Source organism: Pogonomyrmex barbatus, unplaced genomic scaffold, assembly GCF_055798465.1.
Source record: "Pogonomyrmex barbatus isolate J1 unplaced genomic scaffold, ASM5579846v1 scaffold5, whole genome shotgun sequence".
NCBI classification, from domain to species: domain Eukaryota; kingdom Metazoa; phylum Arthropoda; class Insecta; order Hymenoptera; family Formicidae; genus Pogonomyrmex; species Pogonomyrmex barbatus.
The window spans coordinates 2,033,159-2,058,989 of NW_028297149.1; the positions used below are offsets into that span (position 1 = coordinate 2,033,159).

Sequence of the window (25,831 nt, forward strand, 5' to 3'; positions counted from 1 at the left end):
GATGTTTACCGACAGCTAGATACCGATATATTTGAAACCACATAATAAGAAAAATAAGGAAGAAAAAGATGTAATTTAAAGAGTTCATTTAAAGTTTCAGAAAGCTACGAACATGTAAAATGATCTAATATTATCAATAACGTACTCAGTATTATTATTGAATTACGTAATTTGAGAGGGATCCGATAGCACACAACGCTGATTGGCCAATTAAATATAAAATTTTCTGATTGGTGGTCCATTGGAAAATTCCTAAGCAATGGTTGATATATATGGATGTGTGCTATCGCACTGTGCGCTAACGGGACTTCTCCCGTTACGGGGTATAATTTACGGGAGCGTCTCGTTTGATCACGTTGTGATTGACCACAGCCACTCAACCGGTGCCTAGAGCCTTTTCCTCTGCTCAAACGCTATGAGTGGCTGGTGGTCAATCGCAACGTGATCAAACGGGACGCTCCCGGTCAAACGGATCCCATTCGATCCTTGTTGCTCACCAAATATTAAATAAGGATAGAACGAACACAATATAACTAATATAGGCATATCTGCGATGGATGAAAGTCGCAATTGACCATCACATATGACGATAACTAAATTTGAATCGATTAATTTCCCCACTTTCGAAAATTCTTATTGCGAAAAATATCATCTCAGTCAGAATCGAACATGGATCGTTTGCTTTACGCGCGAGTGTCTTAACCATTCGATCACTGAAATACGTGGTGATATTTATCGCAATAATCGAATAAATAATTAGAAAGAACGCTTGCCAGTGCCGCGTGAAGAATAAACAAAAATAATTTCAATCGATATATGTTTCAAACAATCAGATAATAAAATTAATCGATTTCAAATTTGATTATTGGTGTAATAGGGAAGGGAACGAATTTAACTATAGCTTTCAGTAGACTACGTTGTAAAATCGTTAATTATAACGTTACATGGTTTGCAATATAAATACTTTGAAAATTTACGAAAAATTATTCGACACTAAGACTCGATCTATCGATTAATGCCATCTGTTATCTGATTATCTGCTTATCTGATTACTTTTATCTAATTTTAAAATGAAGCCCCTAAAGTAAGTATTTACCAAAAATTAACATTATTTATTATTTTTCTTATTATTCTGGATTACCACTAATATGTTCTTTCCAATGTGCGTGAGTCCATTATTATCAATTCTATAGATAAATCAGGCCGATAAGTCAGGACTACTGCAAGATCCTTCAAATTAATGACGGACGATATGCGATGTGTACAATATGGTCGTGTGTACAATACGGTCGTGTGTGCAATATGATCATGTGTGCAATATGGTCATGTGTGCAATATTGTCATGTGTGCAATATTGTCATGTGTACAATAGTGTCGTGTGTGGAATGCGCTGTGTGCAAACGAAGTTGTAATCAATTGGGAATGTAGACAAACGGAACTCTCCTCTGACGAATTATACGATGGGAGGAGACAGCAATGATGAACGAAGCGGTGTAGTCATCAATCTCTCCCCCTTCCCACCCGTCTTACTGTTAAAAATCTTAAAGATCGGAAAATACATAGCTAAAAAGTGTTTTGATATTTTTGTAATAAATTATTGCTTTATTGTTAATTAATCGATTAAATTTATTTAACTAAAAATAAGTGTTCAAAGTGAACCTCTCCTACTTCGATTCATGCTCTTGCTCTTTTCTGTACGTTTCACATAGCTCTTAATATAAATATAGATTGAAGATTAATATGAAAATAACGGTTAATGTAAAAGTCCTTAATTATTTTGCATGTATTTATTTTAGAGAATAATATAAAAATACAAAATAATTCTTGTCTTATCCAGTTTCAAAAATTCTTTTAAAGAATGAACAGTTTTTAAAAACTTTCTGAACATAAACTTTAAATTAAAATGTTCTCATAAAAAATAACATATATCTTTGTATATCATACAAAAAAACTACTATTATGTTAACTTATAAAGTAATTTTAGGGATTTACAAACTTTGTAATTAATTTGCTGCCATCAGCTGTATAATTGATACTTCGAGTTACATGAAGATTATCAAAATTAAATCATACTATTCCAATATTTGTTAATCCAAATAATATTTCATATGCATATTTATGGGCATCTAAATCAATATTTTTGCAAGAGTCATAGATAATATAAAGCTATTTACAGTTATCAATTACACACTTAATTATTTCAAACTGTGGTTTGCTATATTCATTTATATCCAGGCAAAATACTAATTTTGGTTTGTATGTAAAATCATTAACTTTAATCCAAAAAATGATACAGTAATTATCATCTTTCGTAGAATGTTTTAAAAAATGATATTCAGGTAAATTTGAAATGTTACAAATATATCTGCCATAGTCTATTTTTGGATCAAAATTTTTTTTACTTAAAATGCGATGTGCAAATTTTAATTGTAAGTTAAGACTTAACGTAAATACAATATTTATTAAATGCGTGAACTTACTAAACATGCATTAATTTTGGATAGTTTATTAAAATTCTTTAAATCTAATAGATGATAAATAGCACAATGGATCAAAATTTTTAATTTTTCTTAGTGTAGTAAATTATGAAATTTGAGTTTTAATCACTTATGGAATAATTCCATATGTAATTTATGATGATCAATAATTAATCTTTGCAAGAGATGCAATTCCTCTATATTATTTTCAAAAGTTATTACTATATGGATAATTTCTATTAGAAGTAAATACAAGTACCAATATGGATCATCCTTCGAAACTTTATCATCAATTAAAATACCGAAATATGTTACAAGAGTTGACATTTCAAAAGAAGATATTATTAAAACCCTGTTTAAGATGATGATCATTAATTAGTGGAATTGAATTCCTAACATCTGTTACATATGTGATTGAAATCTATAATTCTGTTATTTAGTAATTTAAGAGAAAAATAATTTTCTGTTATTAAAGAATTAATAATTTTGGACATGTCATATCTGCAAATTTCTTCATATAGATCATGCATCACATCAAATGCGGCGTTTGTTTTACAGTTAAAATTAGGTAATTCATTAAAAATACATTTTTCTTTGACACTGAGTAAAATTTTTACAATTTTCTATATAATTTGACACTGTTCTTGATAATTCTATATCTTCTTCAAATTGAAATGTCATTTCCAATTTTGAAGCTCGATACGACAACAGAAATTAGCAGAAAATGATTTATTGAAATCAAGTAAATCATTCAAGCCTAAATTTGTTTAACCTTGTCTTCTATTTTTGCACTTATTTACTATTCTTTTAAAAGGATTATAAGTCATAACCGAATTAGTTTAATAGTGAACTTATGAACACTCGTTAATTTGCTATATTGCATGATACAATACGAATCAGTAAGTTCGATGTAACTTCTGTTTCAAACAAATAAAGGTTTATTTTCAAGAAATAAATATAATCTTTGGAATAAATACTATTTGTCTATAGAGATCAACTCTATTGTAATTGAACATTATTTTGTTTTAAAAAAATATGAGTTTGGCTCAAATAAACTTATTTTTTCAGCAAGAATTAAACAAAAATTTTTTTAGAATTAATAATAAGAAAAGTTAAATATATTTCACAAAAACATATATTTCGTCATTATCAAATTTTTTTATAATCAATAAATATCGGAAAAAATATCACAAGTAACATTTGTTTCCGAATATCTTGAATTTTTTTTTTCAGTGCACCATAAGTAGCATTTGTTTCTGAATATGTTTTTAATTTTTTTTCTCAATGTAGCAAGACGTTTTATAATATTTTAAAATATCTTTTAAACTTTAAAATATCATAATATTTTCTCAGAATAAATCTTTGATTGTAATAATCTAAATATCATAGATATATTAATAAATTAATTAAATTATATGAAAATGAAATACTTAATTTGAATATGTAAGTAATGACAATTTTTTGGAAATAATTTTTTTTAATTTGTGTGAAACAAGATGCATCTGCATTTCTTAGAGTTATTATATTATATGCTACAAACTATAAATCTAATGGCTATTATAGTTATTCGTGGAAAATAAAGGAAAAGATTGTTCCAAGATTGTATCAACTAAAGTAATGGCACTAATAACTATACATATGTATGTTGGAAGTAAGAAGAATTCAGGGATAATTAAGTTGTGTATGTGCGGCAGCACCTTGCGATGTATATCAATAGATACATGTACGGTGCATGATCTATGTCGTGAAAATTAGAGCGAACACATGCAAATTAAGAGACACATGTACACATGTACGCGAAATCTTAAACTTAATGTCTTAATTATTGTCGTCATTTTTGTCATTACGTTACTTGTCTTTAACTGATCATATTATTATTAGTGTAAATTGATGTTCAAAATAAATAAAATTGTTCAATGTTTAACATATATCAATTTATTAACCACATGTATGAACTTCAACAATATATACTGATCGCTCTCTCTAATTATCTGTTGAATTAATCATCTTTTCGTTATATGTGTATTCACATGTATTATTCTTCAGTTCATATATTGTCACTAAATACATAATGTGAAGTTCAGTTTTCTTTTCATTAAAGAATTGTTAAATTCAATTAGAACAGTGTGCGAGTTTACTTATTTGTCGAACCTTACAAAATATAATTATATAAAAAATTTAATCAAATCAAGTATGTTCCATGATGCAACACGATATAAAATTTATGTAATAATACAAATATTGTCACTAATAATAATATTCTCATATCAATTCCCATTACTAATTCAGAAAAAAAGGGTTATGATCTTAATGATCTTATTTATTAAATATTTCTTTTTCGTGATTGATATTAGTCATGTGAGAAATTGTTCAGAAAATGGCATATTACTTAAGAATGAATTCATTTTTTTTATTATAAGAGAGGTATTTATCATTCATTTATTATTATTTTATTACATAATAAATTAATAAAAATAAATAAATTTAATTTGTGTGCTATTCTATCAATTAAAATATCAATAGAAGAATAGTTCTATAATGAATAATAAATTAATGACTGCTTTTATTACGGACTAAATAAAATGAAAATAGTCATTATATAAATATATGTAAAAAAAATATGTAATAATTGGATTAAAATTGATGACACTCAAATTAGAAAAAAGCAATAAACCTATAGGCGTTATTTATATATTTTTTATAGAAAAAGTTGTTATGAAATTGCTATGAATTGCTATGAATAATTACTCATATTGTATTACGTAAAGGAATTTTTGAAGTATATTAGTAAAATGAATCAATTCTCAAAATAAATTAATTCCTTTTAAATTAAGACCAGGTTAAAATAACTAAGAAATATGATATCTAAAAGAACTAAAAAAAATATGATATCCAAAATCACTTTAAAAGAAGTATGATATCCGAAATTACCTCAGAAAAGATAAAAAAATGGTGCCAAGTTCACTTTTTGTTGCTCCTAATTAGTTTCTGTACAAGAAGTTTATTTTACCTATGCAAAAAATCTATTTTATAAAAAAAGTTTATAGAAAAATTTCTATATCAAAAAATAATGAATTCATCATTATTTCTATAAAAGGTTTGATATAAAAAATTGTGGCTAATTTGTAATCCTATAAGAATAAAAAGAATATCTTACAAAAATAGAAGAGGTTTTATATTAATAAAATCTAATAGCACTAAAACTACATTCTATAAAAGATATTTGATATTGAAAACTAATTTGTACTCGTCAATAAATTCTAGGAAAAGAACATCTCTCTCTCTCTCTCTCTCTCTCTCTCTCTCTTATAAATAAAATTTTATGTAAAATGATCTTAAGATCAAATCGGGATGCATATATATTGTCATTACATATATTATATTATGTTATAACATACAATTATACAGAGTTCGGAAGTAACTCGTTACATATAACGAAGTTATAATTAAAGTTACTTTTTTTCAATAACTATAACTTAACTTTGTTTCTTTTTCCCATTTATAACTGTAACTTAACTCAACTCAATTACATTTCACTTAACTTAACTTAACTTAACTTAATTACATTTTTTAAAGTAACTAATAACTAATTTAATAGTTACTTTCATCGTTACTTTATATATTTCAAATTTATTTGTCATTTAGCGCTATTGTGTCATTCTATCCTTGTTTTATATTTAATGATAAAATGACACAATGGCTATGCTCAGCAGAGAAAGCAGTTTTGCAACTGTTCTAAAAATCTTTGATATGATGGATTTTTTGTTAGTTTCTCATGGATCTAAATGTATAAACTAATCACATTTAAGAATCTTACACAGTTGCAAAACTGTATGTGTTGAACACAGTCAATAGCATTGCCAGCCTTCTCACACTTTTAGACTATGTTCGAAAACATTTGAGTACCCCATTTATCATTTTATTTTTGTTTTTCACCGAATGTTAAACAAGAATAAAATGATGCGTAGGAGCACTCGGATGATGTTTCCGAACTTAGTCTTAATGTGATTGGTTAGATGGTAAAATAAGAATCAATCAATCAAATGCTGCTATAATAAATTTAAATTTTTTTAAGTCTCGCTTAATATCGTTGCAATCAGTACTTAGAAATATATTACAAGAAATATATTAGAAATATAAGATTTTTACATTTAAAATAGCAATGCACAAAACATTACAGGAAATAAACAGAGAAGTAACTAAAAAGTAACGACTCATTACTTTTTGAGTAACTGTAACATGTTATTTTTTAAAATTGGTAATTTGTAACGGTAATTAGGTCTTTTTTGAAAGAAAAAAACTATAACTATAATGAGTTACTTTTACAAGATAACTTTCCCAACCCTGCAATTATATTATAACATGAAATTTACTATTTTATCTTAATATAATAATTAAATATATTTCAAAAATTGAAATATTACTGTTTATTTTTTAATTATAATTGTTAATTATAATGTTAATTATAATTAAAACAATTATAATTAATCAGAATAATTTTAATGCGACCAAAGTGCCAAGTTTTTATATATAAATTTGATCTTGAAATCGTCTTATACAATTTTATTTATATAAGAGGAAGAAAGCGAGAAGGAACGAGAGAGAGATAGAGAGAGCGAGAAGAGGAGAGGGGAGAGAGAGAGAGATAAGAGAAGGAGAGAAAGGGGAAGAGATTCTTTAATAAGTACAAGTTGATTCTATTTTTCGATCATATCAAATTTTATTGATAATTATAAATTTGTATTACTTTTTGATTAATTGATAACATTTTTTTATTCTTGTGAAATTTTCTTTTTATTTTTATAGGATTAGTTAAAGCTAGTTTTTGATATTAAATCTTTTGCAGAAATGATGATAAATTCATTCTCTAATGTCGAAATTTTTCTATAAAATAGATTCTTCTTGCATAGATAAAATGGACATTTTACAGAGAAAGTAATTATGAATAATAAAAAAAGCATAAACTTTGTGCCATTTTTTAATCAGTTTTAAAAAGGTAATTTTGTTCAAACTTAAGCATTACATGATCGGGCAGGATTTTTTGTCTATTATTCTTTTAATCTTTCAAATAAACTTTAAATAATAAAATAAATAATTTAAATTTTCGAATAAACTTAATTCTTTTTAATCTTTTCTTCTAATTTATTAAATAAATTTAAGAAAATATTTTTGACCTTTGTTGTTAATTAATTGATTTTTCGCGAGAATTTAATTAATATTCGAATTAGTGAGAGAATAGAAATCTTTCGAATGCCACATTTTTAATATTGTAAATAAAGTAGTACATAGTTGTACATAATTAGCAATGAAAACCAAAAATGTTTTCTTGAATTTATTTAGTAAATTCAAAAATTTTTAAAAATTATAGATTATATACTAATAAATTTGAATCGACCATATAATGAATTATCTATCTTTTGTAGAACATATCGGTCTATATATATTTATTTGTATTTATATTTATTTGTTTATTAAATAAGTAATTAGAACATTTTCATGGTTAGATCATTTCGTGCTTGTAATTTATCTCAAAGAGATAAATTGCAATAAATTGCGCAGGATTTTGAAGAACAAATCATTTTCAAAAACAAATTTAGTTCATATAATATTTAATTGAATTTCAGACATATTTATAATTAGTTTATAAATCTACGTCATAATATCAATTTTTATTTTTTAATTTGATACATCGGTCTGTATTGCTATCAATTTAGTCTTAATTTTATTAAACCAATCATTTTTTTATTTATTTTGTTATATGCTTAATTTTATTAATCATTTTCTTATTTATTTTGTTATTATATGCTTAATTTTATTAATAATTTTTTTATTTATTTTGTTATTATATGCTTATTATAAAAAGGAAAATAAATTTAATTTGATAATTAGATAACTCTAAATTCCGTTTAATTAGCCTTTATATATAGACTTTTTTATAAAATCTTTACTCGATATTTTTTATCTAGTACGAAATAGAATTTATAAGCTTATGTAATGTAAAGTGGCGGGGATTGCTCGTGCGACTTAACTTGCAATCTCCGTTATGTCAGGATCCATAAACCTTGGGGAAGGGTACGCACCTCCTCTCTTTCACTTGGCCATCACGATTTTCCGTTGCTTCTGTAGAAAGCAGCTAGTATGCGACTGACTATGCGATCAGTAACTGATGCAATTCCGTGCGTATTCCAGCTTTAATTGGTTTCTTTTCAATACAGAGTGAAAAAGTAACAGAGTGAAAAAGTACTAAAGTTAGTGTAGCAGATTTCATTGATTATAAATCATCATTTCTGGATTATAGAAAAGGATTTGACAATAATACTGAAAGTGATGTGACATTTCTTTCTAGCTTTTTCTATTACTTTTTTGGATCTTCCTCCAACTAATGATGTGGCATGATAATAGTGATGTGTTGATTAGCAGTAATGTAAATTGATATCGCTTAATGACTGATATTCATTGTTAGTGTTCGTATCATTGCATAAAAGACATGATCATGATGTAAGTTAAACATATCTTTTTTCGTTAATAAGAAAATATGTGAAAATCATAATGATATTTTAAACAAATTGTTAAAAATTAATGTACTTAAAAAAGTTTTATAAAAAAATATCACAGAAAATAATGTATTTTTTAACGCAAGGAAACTTGATTCCGGAATATTTCGATAATATTTCTTGTGAGAAAGTAGCATTTATCAATCTTCTTGTTAAAGTACATTTTTCACATTCCAAATGCGTCATTCAATAAAACATATGTTAAGAACTTTTGAAGAAATAATTAAGACATGAATTTAGTAAATCGAATATACTTGTCAATAATCAATTATTTTATATATATGCATGTGAACACCCCCTCCCTCCCACACACACACATACACAAGATGTCTTATTGTCATTTTGAATATTTTATAAATGACATGTTATCGTGAAAAATGTTTCAGATAATCAAAATTAAACAGACAAGATTTCGAGATGGTCACATTATTCTAATATTATAATATTATAATTCATTCGTTGGTGTCATTGTTAATTTCTTTTAGTTATCATTTCATTAAATGGAGTCATATACTTTTTCAGCATAGGACTTCTCTAGTTATTCTGAATATAAAGTATAGTTATCAATAAAAAAATCAATAGTTTATAAAATACTTTATATTTTATTTTAGCATATTCTAATATAAGATATGAAACATATCGTAAACTATTCATTTTTTTATAATTACCTTAATAAATCTTTATTTGTAGAATAATGACAAATCAATTGGTGTAAAAAAGCATGTAGTTATTTTTAAAAAATATATGTATTTGCTATAATCTTGTTAAAGTAATTTCTTTACATCAATCGATTTATTTCATTATTCTGTATGTAAAAATAAGATACGGTTATCAAAAAAATAAATAAATTTATGAGATATTTCATATTTTATGTTAGAATATGCCAGAATAAAATATAAAATATCTCGTAAATAGTTAAACTTCACACGGCGAGTCTTAGTGGCGATCTTTTCAATTTCATAATCTTGACATTTTGTCTATGTTGATTATGTCGTCAACTCCTGAGTGACACCCGGAAGATTTTAACGGTTTCTCAATATTTATTAAAAAATTATTAGAGAGTTTTTCCGATACGGTGAACGCTAAAGTCATATTGTGGAGGAGAAAAATGAAACTGCGCATGCGCATCGTTCACCGTAACGCTATCCAGATAACATGCGACGTTATTTCTGAGCAAATAAGGTTTACGATTGCGTCGACGTTATGACCACGGCAACGAAATCTGAGCGATTGCGGTTCACGAGTGGTGATTTCGTACTTTTAAGAGAGGTTATATTTCAAAATCCATATGAAGAAAAAGAAAAATGGAAAATAGTTGCAGAGTATGTAAGAGCATTACTGAAAAGAATTTTAATTTGCGTGCTGAAAAAAAATCGAAAATAGCAAAAAAAATCGAAAATAGCAACATTTAATAAATCCTCCATCTATATTATATCATTTCACTATACGTTACCGTAGCGTCCATTGCACAAAAACTCTTTTTGGTTAGAGTATGTAAAGACGAAATACGGTATTAAGTCACGTGACTTTAATGTTTACCGTATCTGAAAGACGGTATTGCAAAAACTCTCTATTAACAAAAGAGATTTGGAAAATATCATAATTTATATCAATGTTAAAAAACTAATGCCTATAAAGTACAGTACGAGCGTAGGTACAATATGAGTAGAAGAGAGGAGCTCAGCAACATTACTTTGATAAAATCTGCTCTAACTTAACTCTGATTTTAAATTTCAAAATAAATTTAGCTTAGATTATATTTTTTAGGTTATATTTTTGATAGCATTCTATTTCTGATATATGTAAATATATAGTAATATAAATTTGAAATGGTAAAAATTTGATAAATTTCTTGATATAATTTTTTTAAACTTCTCTTGTTATTAATATTTTAATACATAGGGTGTTCAGTAATAATCATATTACTTCTCATGGACAGGTAAAGCGGATTATACTGAATCGAAAAATCCTTTACCATTTTGTGAATTTCGCAATAATTAAAGGGTATATGAAAATCAGCGCTGTTTACGGTGCGCAATTGACATTCTTTATTACAATTTAAAATTATAAAACATACGTTTCGACTCTAGTTTGAGTCATCTTCAGTGTATACGAAGACAAAGACAAAATACTGCGTTAATCTGATGTGCTCACTGACATTAAATTCACTAACTAGAATTATTATAACCGTACAAATATGTCATCCTTAAAGAAACAAGACAGTCTTTAAGGGGTTGTCAATTATCAAATGAACACATTTCACACTAAACCGAATAAAGCACGCGCAGAAGTGCGGCGCAATTCGCACCGAGCAAACAGACCACACAGCGCATCCACATCGCCTTGAGCTCCAGGCGGTAACTGAGCGTGGTGACTCTAGTCAACAACTTGTCATTAAAACAAAGCCGAAGTTACAATTTGCTCAAGACAGAAACGTATGCGTGGTGCAAAAATTCAGTATCAGATTGTAAATTCAGATTGTTATTCTGTCTCTTAATAAAAAGCATCTCTTTTAGAGATGCTTTTAGAGACTAGTCGTTTCTGCAAATTACGTTCACAATTTAATATATTCATATCGTTCCAGTCAAATTCATGATCGTAGTTTAATTTGTGTTTGGTAATGAATGCGTGTTTATGTTTCTACGTATATGATTCTATTCATGCAGTCTCGTTTTTAATTGTCTCATTGTTTGTCCGACATAACACGCATCACAGCTGTCGCAGAAGATCTTGTACACTATTTCTTTTGGAATGTGCTGGTAGAGCGTCCTTATGAACTCTGATCATGCCTCTCAACTTATTCATACTAAAGTACGCGGGTTTTGCGTTGAAATCATTGACAATTTTTTTGAGTTTAGTCGCAATTCCCAGAACAAAAGGTAAAGTGAACCATTTTGTTCCCCGTGATTGTACTGTTGTATTTGATATGCTTGATCTGTCTTCGCTCCTGAATAGAGTTTTTAGTCTCGAATGGATATTATCAAAGATAAAGCTGAGAGGATAATCATTCATTAACAGAATCGTGATCACCAAATTCAAGTTTTTTTTTTATGGTATTTCGGATGAGACAGTAAGAGCATTCTATCGACAAGTCCAGTAATAGTGCTTCTTTTTGAGAGGGTGCTGGGAATGAAAATTGGAGTACCTTCCCGAAAATATAGTTTATGAAACCAATCAATCTCGACGTTCTTAACAACTTTTAAGGTCAAATCGAGAAAATTCAACTTGCTCCCCCGATTACTTTCACTTTTATTTTATATTGTACTTTATGATTTTACGTGTACATTTTTAAACAAGGAATAAATAATAATTAAATATAATAATTAAAAATATTTAAAATATTAAAAATATTTAAATTTTAAATATTTAAATTTTACTGAAAAGAAAAAAAATAAAACTAAAGAAAGGTTACCTATTATTTTTATAATTTCTGATATTCTAATAAAATTCGCACGCACGCGATTGTCGACTCAATGTCGATAATGTTACGCACTACTATGACTCCGCGAATTATTGTACATTATTTATAATAATTGAATTGATGAAAGCAGTTAGTTTATAAGATTATCATAATTATAATAAATCGTATTTCATGCTTTAAATTATAAAATATCTTCGTGCTAACTAATATTTATAATCATGCTGATAATAAATATATAGACAATTATAATAATCATATAGTATTATTAAAGAAAGTAATATACAATATTATTTTACAGATTTTTTATGATAGATATTTCATAACAATTACAAGTAGATTAATTGATCTTGATCTTGATCATGAATTAATCAAGATCCATATCTTTTGATTAATAGAAATGAACATTAAACATTATATGTCGACATCTTATTTCTCTATCATAGAATATCAATTTCGAAACGGTGTTCATAGTGCAATTCAATTTTGGAAAACAGCCGAGCTAAACTGGCTAAACCAGCGCCTCTCATGGCGAAAATTGTAGCCGTATAAGGGCGATGACGATAATGACAACATTTCTTAAAGTAAAAATTTCCGGATTGGTCATTTGAATCATAATATCTCTACTCGTAGAGCACGCAGAAAAAAAATAAAATTTCTTTTATTATACAAATCAAATCCAAGCTGTCAATTGAGTTTACTTAAAATTTGATTCGATTCAGCCATTAATGAGATCCGATAATCTCGGATACTCGCAAATCGCAGGGCGTAAAGTCACACGATAGTGTTTCGGTTGTCTGTATGACTTGACACCCGTGCCTCCTGATAACTCTTTAATTATTGCGAAAATGGTAAAATGATGTACTTTTCTATTCACTACAACTCCCTTTACTTATCCACGACAAGTGATAACACTGAACACGATAATAATTATATGTATAATGACCGCCAACTAAAATCCTCACAATTACATTATTACGGTGATGATTAGAATGATATGTTTCAAAATCATTGAGATCAAAAAATGCTGTTTCTAAATAATTAATTTTACTTTTCATACATAAAATTTTATTTGTTGTAATTTTTTAATAAATATCGATCGACAATTAAAATCTTTTAGAGGTTATTTAGGAGAGTGTTCTTGACAACATATATCAAGATCACTGAAATTAGTAATAACAGTAATTAATAGCCACTAATGTGAAGTTCTACCTCATAAAATAGTGACTTTTCAATAACTATATCTAATACTTTTATAACTATATTTAATTATATTTAATACTTTTTACTAAATAACTAAAAGAATCACATTATATAATAAAAAACATATAAAATTCCATTTTTATGCCGTTTTTCAAAAATAACAATTATAAAAAGATATTAAAGATATTAACAGTAACTCTACTGTGAATGAATCAATATTATAATCATATATTTTTTCCGAACCCTCGAATTTATCCTATACTTTTAACTTTTGCTTGAAGCAGTTTTCATAATGCGTTATTTACAAAATATTCATGTTTATAATTAAAATGAAATATCTTAATACAATGATACCAACCGAGTATCCGATATGTTAACAAACAACAGTAAGTAACATAGTCGGTTTCTCGGCAAGAAGGATCTTGGTTGCTAAATCGTTTGTATAAAATAAATTCAAATAATCATATCAACTATGTGTCACTAAATTAGCACTTTGATCGTAGTGGTTCTATAATAATTCAATAATCAAATATTTTTGATATTGATCCGAAATACTTCGGAGAATCTTTTGTCTTGAGAGATTAAAGATTGGTGCAAGCGTCAGTTTGCGACATCACGTCGCACTCCGCCCGGTTAATCGACCATGGGAAATTTTTATTAGTTCGAAATGGTGGGGCGCTTCGTTACATAGAGATCGTTTTTTTTCTTCGCTGTTATGTCCTTATTTGAGTTTGTCCCCATTTTGATTTAAAATCGTAACATTATTTTCAGTTTAGTCAAAACAAAATTTTGCGACCATTAGCTACGGCCTTGGACATTGAAAATAAATTTATGCTTAACTTGGGAATATAAAGCGTATTTTCTAATTTTATTCGGTTGATTTTCGTACTAGATAAACTGTACCTTGCCTTTAACTCGTTGTTTGCTAATCATATCAATTGATTTGCAGCTTCTTGTAAACAAGCGGATTTGGTACGATTTTTGCACATGTGAGATGTTGCTCCATTTCGTCAAGGTACCATTTATCCATTACTTCTAAATTTGCGCTAAATATATTTGTAACAGTATTTTCCTCGTGTAGTATGTGCCCATATGCACTTCCACTTGATGACATGAAAAACATCTTCAACATGTAGTTTCTTCATTTCTTTCTTTTAACATTGTATAGTTTTGAATTCTCGTTTGTAACAGTAAACTTAATATAAGTTTAATATAAATTCCCAACAAATATTCTGGCTTGAACTTGAATTTGTTTTTACTCGCATGAAATGCGTTTTGTTAGCTTTGTGTCGGATCTTTTCCTTTTCAAAGAAATTCTGAAATGAAATTCTGAAATGAAATTCTTATAGAAATTTTATTTTTAATATTTCAGAAGTAGGTAAAACATCTCGAGTTTCTATAATCTCGTATCTAAAATTCTCGTAAAATAATCGTATCTAAAATTCTCATAAAATAATCGTAACCTAATAATCGTAATCTAAAATTTTCGTAACTTTCGTACACTATAGGAGTAATATTGTTATCAAACCCATATCAATGTTCATTTCATTTCATTTAATTTGTCGATGATCTCGAAAAATTTGTTTAAATGTTTATCCATACTTTCTTCGTTAGACATTTTTGCAATAATTAGTTTCATTAATAATATAGTTTCGTGCGCAGGTCTCTTTGATAAACTTCTTCGAGCTTTATCTATATATCTCATGATATTTGATAATGCTTCACGTGATATAGTTTCAATGATATATTTATAATGATGTCAACTTTTGCCTTCTGGTTTGCTAACATCTGAACATCTGCTTCTGCTTGTGGACAAATGTTTGTACCGTTCACATATAACAATCGTTCATTATGTATAAGAACTGTTTGTATTTGGAATCTTTCACCATGTATCTTGTTTTTGGGCTTCCAAATCGATCCAGGTTCGATCCCTGGTTGACGTGATATTTTTCGCAATATAGAATTCTAGTGGAAGGAAAATAAAAGGAGATTTTAATTGATATAAAAAATATTTGAGTATCGAATTATTATAGAACCACTACGTTGAAAGTCTGCTAATCTAGTGGTACGTAGTTGGTGATATGATTTGAAATTTATTCATACAAAAAGATTTTAGCAACCAAGATCCTACTTGCCAAGAATCAGTAAGAATGTTATTTACTGTTGTTTGTTGTACTGGCTGGTATTAATGTATAGTTTATTCTTACGTATCGAAAACAAACGTTAGATAATTTATTTTGGAAATAAAATGCAATAATGAGAGAACAAACTGAACACAAACTGAAACAACTTTTTCTTTTTCAAAAGGAAAACGCTTTATTTTTATAAAAAGTAAAGAGAGCGGCAACAGAAGCTAGTATTGCCAACTTAAAAATAAAAGAGCGCCAATATATAAAACTAACATATTTAACTTTCGAGATAATGAGATTATAACTTGGCACTATCTATTGATATGAAATCTTTTATTCAAATGATATATATATTATTTAGTTGAATGATATACTGCGAAATTGGATATATTATTTGAATTGAGTGAGGAAATGCAATTTTTTGATATTATTTATTTCTTTTATTTAAAGAATTAGAACTAGTATCATTTGGATTTTAGAATTTTGGAGTTTAGACATAAAACATCATACAAAGATACGTATTAATTTGATTTTATTTCTTAAAAACTGTTGTACATTGACTTTCGAAGTAATGGGATTATGATTTGGTTTCTGATATTAAATCTTTTATTAAATGATATACATATTATTATTAAGATTGAGTATTAGATATTATTTGAATTCAATACAGTGACGCACTGTAATATGACATATTGAGTTAAAACCAAAGAACCCCTGTGTAAATAGATATGTACTTGGATTCTATTTTTATAAGAAGAGTTATAATCTTTAAAATTATAAATTTTCATTCTTAAATTTAAACAGAAATGTATCATTTATGATGTTTCACATAACATAACAGCGCCAGTTATTGATATCTTTTATGCAAACAATACATATTATTTGAATTGAATGTATAAGTGGCGCCAGTAATTGATAATAACATTTTAAAGAAGAATTAAATAAAATAACTATTATTACTTGAGTTGAAAGGAAAAATTTTTAATTGATACAAAACTGTATATAACATTATAGTATATTCTTATTTTCTGTGACATGTTTACAACGTAACATAATGGTCAATAGTGACAGGCAAAAGTTTCAGAAAGATCAATTTCGAAATATAGTAGCTTAATAGAAAAATATTTTAAACAAAACTTGCAGGATATAAAAAACCTATCAGCTGATGATATTTATTTGAACTTTGGATAACTTTGAAAAACGATCGGGACAACGTAAAAATCCTAAGTGGAAATACTCATTTTTTATTGCATATTTCTGTAGTTGATCTCGAGACGTTTTCAAAACACTATAATAATGTACTTTTTTATTAAATGTACTTTCTGAGTTAAAATTTGAAAGTTACAATACTGCTGGCATTAATATTATCCAAGGTGCATCGTTTGGAAATTGCCCGGTCAGATTTACACTTATTGTTTGTCATGTGCATGCATGCGTGTGTGCGTGTGCATGTGTAAATGACATATTTTTAAAATATTGATTCCCATTTCTTCAATTAATCAAATGTTTAAAATGTCTTTTTCCTATCGTTTGACAATGAACTGAAACATCCATAAAAATTATTCATCACATTTCTTATTTATTCTAATCAGAGATGCTTCGAGCATTCGATTCCTAAGATCTTTCAATGTTATTCACGAACGCACGCACGCACGCACGCACGCACGCACGCACGCACGCACGCACGCACGCACGCACACACACACACACACACACACACACACACATTATACACTATTATATAATGAAATGTCAAAATTTGACATATCATATGAGAGAGGTTGTATGATGTCAAATTTTGACATTTCGTTATGATTATGATTAAAATACAACGCATATGTAATGTACTTATTTTCTATGCTTAGATATAATGCTATTAATGAAATATTTCATTATCATTGTATTTCAACATTATTTATATCAATACTTAACACATGTCGTAATATCTCGCTATTGAATTGATATTGATATTTTATGATATGTTCTGATATTAATTATACGTATGTAATATATAAGGTGTACAAAAAAGTTCTGATCTTTAGATTTCATACAACCGAAATAACAATTTAAATTTTATATATCTTTTTTTAAATTTTATATATCTTTCCCGCTTTTGCGATTTTAAAGCGTTGACATTTAGCCTTCTAAAATGACATACGGTTTGGCGTTTGATGCACATAACCTCAAAAATCAGTGTTCACGATGGCAATAACAAAAGAGCATATTCGATTTTCCACTTCGCGTTTCATCTGAAGAAAAATGCTGCTGAAGCCACTGCAATGATTTGTGCTGCATATGGAGAGAAGTCTGCTGTAAGTCATACTACATGTAAAAGATGGTATCAAAAATTTCGCTAAGGAGATTTCAGTCTTGAAGATGAACCGTGTGCTGGACGCTCTCAAAAGATTGAAACGGACGAATTGCAAGCACTGCTGGATATAAACTCTGCGCAAACTGAAAAGGAGCTTGCAGAACAGCTTGACGTTACGCAGCAAATCATTTCCGTACGTTTACATACGATGGGAAAGATTCAGAAGGAAGGCAGATGGGTTCCGCATGAATTGTCCGAAGACAACAAAAATCGTCGGCGTGACACTGCACTCACTTTGCTTTCAAAGTTCCGGAAAAAAGATTTTCTGCACAAATTATTACAGGCGATGAAAAGTGGATTCTTTATGATAACCCTAAACGTGGAAAATCATGGGTTGATCCTTGGGTTGGGTCAACCTTCGACATCGACGCCAAAGCCCAATATCCATGCTAAGAAGGTTTTGCTCTGTATCTGATGGGATTAGAAAGGTGTGTTGTATTACGAGTTGTTACAACCGGGTGAAACAATCACGGCAGACCGCTACCAACAACAATTGACTAATTTGAGCGATGTATTAGAAGAAAAGAGGCCATTTACTGGCCAAGGACGTCGTAAGTGATCTTGCTTCATGACAATGCTCGACTACATGTTGCGAAAGCGACTCAGGACCATATCTTTGCGTTAGGCTGGGAACTTCTCCCGTACGCGACGTATAGCCGCGTATCGACATGGCGCCTTCCGATTACTACATATTCCGGTCGCTGCAGCATCATTTGGCTGATACATATTTCGTGAGATTTGAAGAGATACGAAAATGCATTGATGACTTTATCGCTTCGAAGCCGGTGAGCTTCTATCATCAAGAAATTCGCAAGCTACCCGAAAGATGGCAAAAAGTCGTTGATGCAAACGGGGAATATTTCGCTGATTAATATTTTTTTGTTTATTTTTGAATAAAGATTTAATTTTACAAAAAAAGCTCAAAACTTATTTGTACACCTAATACAAATAGATTTCGCAAAAGGTAAGCAAAAATAATTTCTTAATAAAAATATAATAGTATATCATATCAATATATTTGTATCATAATCTTGATTAAGAGAACCCTCGTGGTAGTGTCTTTATCACTTGTTATCATCATGCCTGAGCTCGCGAAATGTTAGCTCTATGATTAGTCGACTTTAATCGCTATTAATTTAAAAATTATTATAACTTCGGCATTTTCGTATTAGAATTTTCGTCTTATCTTTAAGTCAGGAATATGTCATAAAAATTTCGGTCGCGAGTTGTGGCACACCCTGTATATATATATATATATATATATATATATATATATATATATATATATAGAGAGAGAGAGAGAGAGAGATGATTACACCGCTTCGCTCACCGTCGGCATCATTCTCCTCCCTATATACATATAAATACATGTATATATATATATATATATATATTATTTATATATATATTTATTTATGTATATATATTATTTATATATATATATATATATATATATAATATATATATATATACATGTATTTATATGTATATAGGGAGGAGAATGATGCCGACGGTGAGCGAAGCGGTGTAATCCTCTCTCTCTCTCTCTCTCTCTCTCTCTCTCTCTCTCTCTCTCTCTCTCTCCCTCCTCTCTCTACCCTGTTAAAAAAAAATCTTAAAGATCAGAAGGTACATAGCCAATACAAACGTTTTGATATTTTTGTAATAAATTATTGATTTATTGTTAATTAATCAATTAAATTTATGTTTATAATAAGTGTTCCAAATAAGCCCTTTCTACTTTGATGCTCTTGCTGTTTTTGTATGTTTTGTTCTTTGAAACTTATTATTAATCTCATTTAAAGGTATTGTCCGCCATTATCTCGATGAAACTTTTTCTGAGTAGGTCGGAAAAAGGTTCGATAACTCCGTGATCTGCTCGATCTCCAAACTACAATCCATGCGACTTTTTTCTTTGGGGAGCAATCAAAGAAAAAATATTTTTGTATACGAATATCGAAACAGCGGATGAGATGATAGAATTAGTATTCCGCATTATCGAGAGTATTGAGTATTATGATAAGATTCAAAGAGCTATGCGAATGTACAGGAAAGAGCAAGAGCATGTATCAAAGTAGGAGAGGTTCACTTTGAACACTTATTACAATTTTAGTTTAGTACACAAATTTAATCGATAGTTAACAATAAATCTATAATTTATTACAAAAATATCAAAACTTATTTTAGCTATCTTTCTGATCTTTAAGATTTTTTTAATAGGGTGAAGAGGGGAGCAGAGAGATTGATTGATTAAACTTTATTAGCTTTCTCAGCTATTTCATATACATATACATAATTATTATACATTATTTACCACATATACTTTCACATAACATTCTCTTAAACGAATTTTTACGCACTTCTTTATCTCGGTTGGCAAAGAATTGTATATTTTTATTCCTTCATAAAACAGACTCTTTTGCGCACTTCTAGTTTTACGAAATGTTAATACAATGTTTCCGGCCTGTCTCATTTGTCTATCACATTCACTTTCCACTATTTCTAATCTATTATTTAACGCCATCGGTGTCATGTTATTTAAAATTTTAAAAATAAATACCCCCACATTATAATATAATCGTTGCCTTACGGACATAAACTGCAGTGCCTGCAGCATGTCCTCAACTTTGATATATCTATTGCATTGCAAAATAACTCTCATGGCACGGTTTTGAGCTACTTGAAGTTTGTTCAATTGCGTTTCTCCCATTCCAACTAATAGCGTAACACAGTACTCAAAATGAGGTGCTATGATCGACTTATGTACAATACATTTAGTATACGCTGATACGAAGTTACCTATTCTATTTAAGAAACTAGTCTTTTTTCCTATTTTCTTTAGCATATAATCACAGTGATCTTTAAATTGGAGCTTATCATCGATAATCACGCCAAGATATTTTATTTTTTCGACGCGTTCCAACTTAATTCCATCCGAGCATCTCAATATAATATTACCTTTTTGCTCCTTTCTTACACTTCTGATTATCATGTATTTTGTTTTTATTTGCATTCATTTTCAACTTATTTACACTCATCCACTCTTCTACTATGCTAAGTACCATGTTCATTTTCCTCTCTAATTCCGCATTACTTTCCCCACTTACATATACTAAAGTATCATCTGCAAACATTTTTATATTGCATTTTTCTGGACAAAATTCTACTAAATTGTTTATAAATTATAAACAGCAAAGGCCCTAGTACCGATCCTTACGGAACTCCATATTCCGTTTTGATACACTTTGACCATTGATTATTAAATCTAACTTGTTGTGTTCTATTGCTTAAATATGATTTAAACCACTCTAATACCATCCCTCTCATTCCATATTGATCTAATTTTCCCAGAAATCTTTTTCTATCTATCGTTTCAAATGCCCGTTTTAAGTCCAAGAATATTACTCCTATCATTTTTCCCTCACTAATTATCAACTTCCAATCATCAATGACACTTTGTATCGCTGTTTCGCACGAATGATATTTTCTAAATCCCGACTGATGTTCTGTTATAATATCATTACTGTGCAAGTACTTTTCAATTAGTTCCTTTACAACTAATTCTAAAACCTTCTCATAAATTGGTAATATATTAATTGGTCTATATTCATAGGCTTTCTTTGGTTTTTCTATCTTGGGAATTGGTATTATCGTAGATGTTTTCCATCCCTCCGGACATATACCATTTGTTAATGACTCATTTATTACTCTTAATAGTTCATCTTTTATCACTTGAAAACTTATTTTTAATATATCGCTAGATATCCCCTCTGTTCCCTTCTTCTGTGGCAATGCCATAAAAATTTTTTCTAATTTCTGTACATTTATGCATTCAAAATTTTCAATTATGCCCCTGCTTTCTATAACAAAGATAGTTTTTGTACTTTTACTGTCATTTTTTCTTATAGATTCTATTATTTCCTTAATACTTTGTATATAAAATATATTAAATTTATTCGCTAAAGTACATTCTCCTACATTCTCTAATATTTCAAAATCTATATTATTAATTTCTCTTGAACCATAGTCTCTCCTCTTATGATTTCTTTTAAGATTTTCCACATTAGAACAGGATTATTTTTATTATCATCTATCATTTTTTCATAGTATTCTTTTTTTTTATTTCTAATTAATTTAACTACCGTATTTCTTTCAATTTTGAACTGCAGCCAATCTTGTTCATTGCACGTATATATCGCCCTCACATATGCTTCATCTCTTTTATTTGTAGCTAATCTTATATCATCCGAATACCATTTTTTCCTTTCCCATAGCTTTGGAATTTTAAACTTTTTCTTTGGTGCTATGATATCTAATGCCGCTACCATATTCTGAACAAACTTCTCTGCTCTTTCATTTACCTCTAAATTACCTCTTTGTTCCAATCTTTTTCCTATTTCGTACAAAAATTCATTTATTTGAAATTTGCTGAAATCCCTACTAATAAATTCTCTATATTTTACCTTATTATTACTTATATTAATTTCAACGCTTATCCATGAATGATCTGATACTTTTGGCTTATCGTATACTTTACAGTTTATCTGGGTATTTGCGAAAATTAAATCTATCAAAGTTTGATTGTTTTTTGTGATCCTCATCGGCTTATCTACATATTGCTTCATGCCCAAGCATAATATTTCATTTATTAGTTTTTTCGCGTAAAACATATCCGTCATTAAATCTATATTAAAATCACCTAGCATAATACATTGACCTTTCGTTACTAGAAGATTCACTATATCCTCTAGAAATTTTATAAAATCGCCATCTGAAGCACTCGATGAATGGTACACAACTATAATCACGCCTTTGTATATATTATCTCTCATCTCAACCGCAACGCACTAGCAGTTAGATTCTATCTTCTTCTTCGCTATTACCTGATATTTGATATCCTTTCTTATATAAATCACAACGCCTCCTGTGTTTCTGTTTTCCCCATCGCATCTAACTAAATCATATCCCGGCACATTTAATTCACTATCTTAGATTTCCGGGACGAGTCTGGTCTCCGATAACATGATTGCCGGATTCATCCCCTTCATGTAATCTTGAATTTCTTTGTGCGCCATAAGACTTTGCGTATTCGTGTATACAATTGACTCCTTCCATGATTGCTATTTAGTAGACTCCCAGCCAGTTCTCTTCTTCTCCTCCTCCAGCGCTCTGATGAAAGTCGGACATTTTCTACTTAAAGCATCGTTCGTCATTTATCTTTAAATTATATGTTTTACTCTTGTGCATACAATTTACACATCTCATCTTTTTTGCCTTACACTCGCCTGCTCTGTGATTCCCAGCACATTTATGACATGTTTCCTGCCGCTTACAATTTTTGGCAATATGGTAGTAACCCCAGCATTTAAAACATCTCTTAACACTGTAATGATTGAACACACGACACTTCCTCCATCCGATATTTATTTTCTCTCTTCTTAGCATTAGCTCATGAGTCATTTCATCTACTTCTAATATTAAAGAATCGCCCTTAACAATTCTCTTCACTTCTTTTTATGCCAAATTCTTCATCTTCTCTGCCATCAATTGTATTTTGCTTCTTGATCGTATCAATTAAGATTTCATCTTTCAGCTGTATTTCTTCTTCTCCAACATTTACAACTTTTATTTTCGGTCTTATTTTTTTCGGTTCTGTGATCTTGAAGTCTTCACCTAGCTTCTCGCGTACTGTATCTTTCAGTTTTTCCATTTCTCCCTCGCTCTCATATCCCAGAATGACCGAACCTTTACTTCCTTTCCTCAGCTTTGTTATTCCTACCTCCATCTTCTTTATATCTACTTTTTCTTTTACTAATTTCTTGGTAGTTTCACTCTCTTGTTCCTTTAACGGTTGGATAATGAAGATGCTATCTTTCTTTTTATTTTTTACTGCCGCACTATAACTTTCTAATCCATGTCCTGATAGTCCAGTGGTTTTCTCCTGCATATTCCTCTTCATTTCTTCAAGTTCGCCTAAAAGTTTCCAACTCTTCCCGAATGATTTTTGCGATCATCGCCTTAATCTCATTCTTACATGCTACTTCATCTTTTATCTTCCTCACTGTTCTAATCAACCAATCAATTTTCACCTCCATTCCAGTTTGTTTGCTCGCACCTGATGTAGTCACTGCCGTTCCCGTCGAACCCGTCGATCCTGTTGATCTCAATCTGTCTCTACTGCCACCCGTTGCAGGCGTTTTCTTCATTTCTGTCTTATCACTGTCGCCAATGATTTCTTTAAATGGTCCTTCGCATCTTATTAATTCATCCTGCTTATTATATACTTTATGCTTGAAAGCGCATCCCGGATAAAAGAAGAATTTCACACAGGCCGTACACTGCAGCACAATGCTTTTTATTTCCTTCTTACACGCACAGCAACGATATTCTGCATAATCAGATTCAAGCATGTCCTCATTACCGACTGTTATCCTCAATATCGATAAATCATCATGCGTTCCACTAATTAGTTACCTTAGCGTCCGCGGTCGCCGAATAATCCACGTCGGCACTTTAATTGACACCTGTCTTTCAAGCACCAGAATGTCACATATAAATTCTCACCTTTCTTGGACTATTCAACACATTCTGACTAGATAACGCACACACATATTTATAGTCGATACTATCACTATGGAAACTTTTGTTCCCTTCCGCCTTCTTGGATCACCGTAAAAACTATGATTTTCACGGAGCGATGTAACACACGTCTGCCTTAGAGAGAGAGAGAGAGAAAGAGAGAGAGAGAGAGAGAGAGAGAGAGAGAGAGAGAGAGACAGATTAATGACTATAATCGCTTTATTTATCGTCGGCGTCGTTCTCCTCCCGCCGTATAATTCGTTAGCTTCACTCCGCCTTACTCCGTCCTTGCTTTCCCTGTATAGATAGGCGCCGATTCGTTAATTCTAACACCGTATAATAACGAACAGAAAGCTCAAATAAAAAAAAATGACTTAAGATTTATTGATTTGAATTCTTGTGTCTCATGGTATACACTCCATATATGTTTTTTTAGTTACACCCTGTATATATATATTTATAGATATATATATATATATATATATATATATATACAGGGTAGTATATATATATATATATATTGTTACGCCTGCGGCAGTCACTTTTCGCGCACTCTTTCGCGTCACCGCACCCACGCATAATCCGAAGGAAACTGTCCATCACAATTCATACAGGTTCCGCTTTCCCCTACAAAATAAATTAAATCTCTCCTAGCTGTCTCTCGGAAAAATGAGCTAACCTATCCGCATGAACTATTTTTTTCCTATGCCTACCTGACTTTTGTATACAGAAGATAACATCACTGAGTTTCTTAATTATTACATAGGATCCCTCCTAGTTGCTCTGCAACTTGGGAGTTCTTCCTCTTCTTCTTCGAAGATTGAAGAACCACACCTTTTGTCCTTCTTCAAAACAAATTTGACGAACCTTCCGATCATACTAAATCTTGGTTCGAGAAGACTTAATCTCCATCCTTTCTCTAGCTAAATCATGGATATGCTCAAGTTTTCCTCTGAGCTTCCTAATATAACTACCTACTGAACTATTTTCCTACACTTCTAAAGAATTCCCTCTCAAGTCCACTGGTAACCTAAGATCTCGGGCAAAGTACATTTCCGCAGGAATCACACCCATAGTTTCATGTTTCGAAGATCTATATT

At 29.6% G+C, this 25,831-nt stretch overlaps 1 protein-coding gene and 1 pseudogene across 7 annotated transcripts in view; one reads left to right on the forward strand and one right to left on the reverse strand.

The window, feature by feature from the left end:
* Nucleotides 1-7,270: 7,270 nt before the first annotated feature.
* LOC105424069 (uncharacterized) overlaps nt 7,271-25,831 on the forward strand; it is a 474,166-nt gene continuing 455,605 nt past the window's right edge. For 3 of the 7 annotated variants that reach the window (XM_089081487.1, XM_089081486.1, XM_089081488.1), the window contains exon 1: nt 7,271-8,975. In XM_089081487.1, the coding sequence (XP_088937613.1) occupies nt 8,965-8,975 (11 nt within the window). In that variant the 5' untranslated portion in view covers nt 7,271-8,964. The remainder of the gene's footprint in view (nt 8,976-25,831) is intronic. The other 4 variants (XR_016140339.1, XR_016140340.1, XM_089081490.1 and 1 more) reach the window with 2 other exon arrangements.
* LOC148935276 (uncharacterized) lies at nt 21,971-25,094 on the reverse strand (annotated as a pseudogene).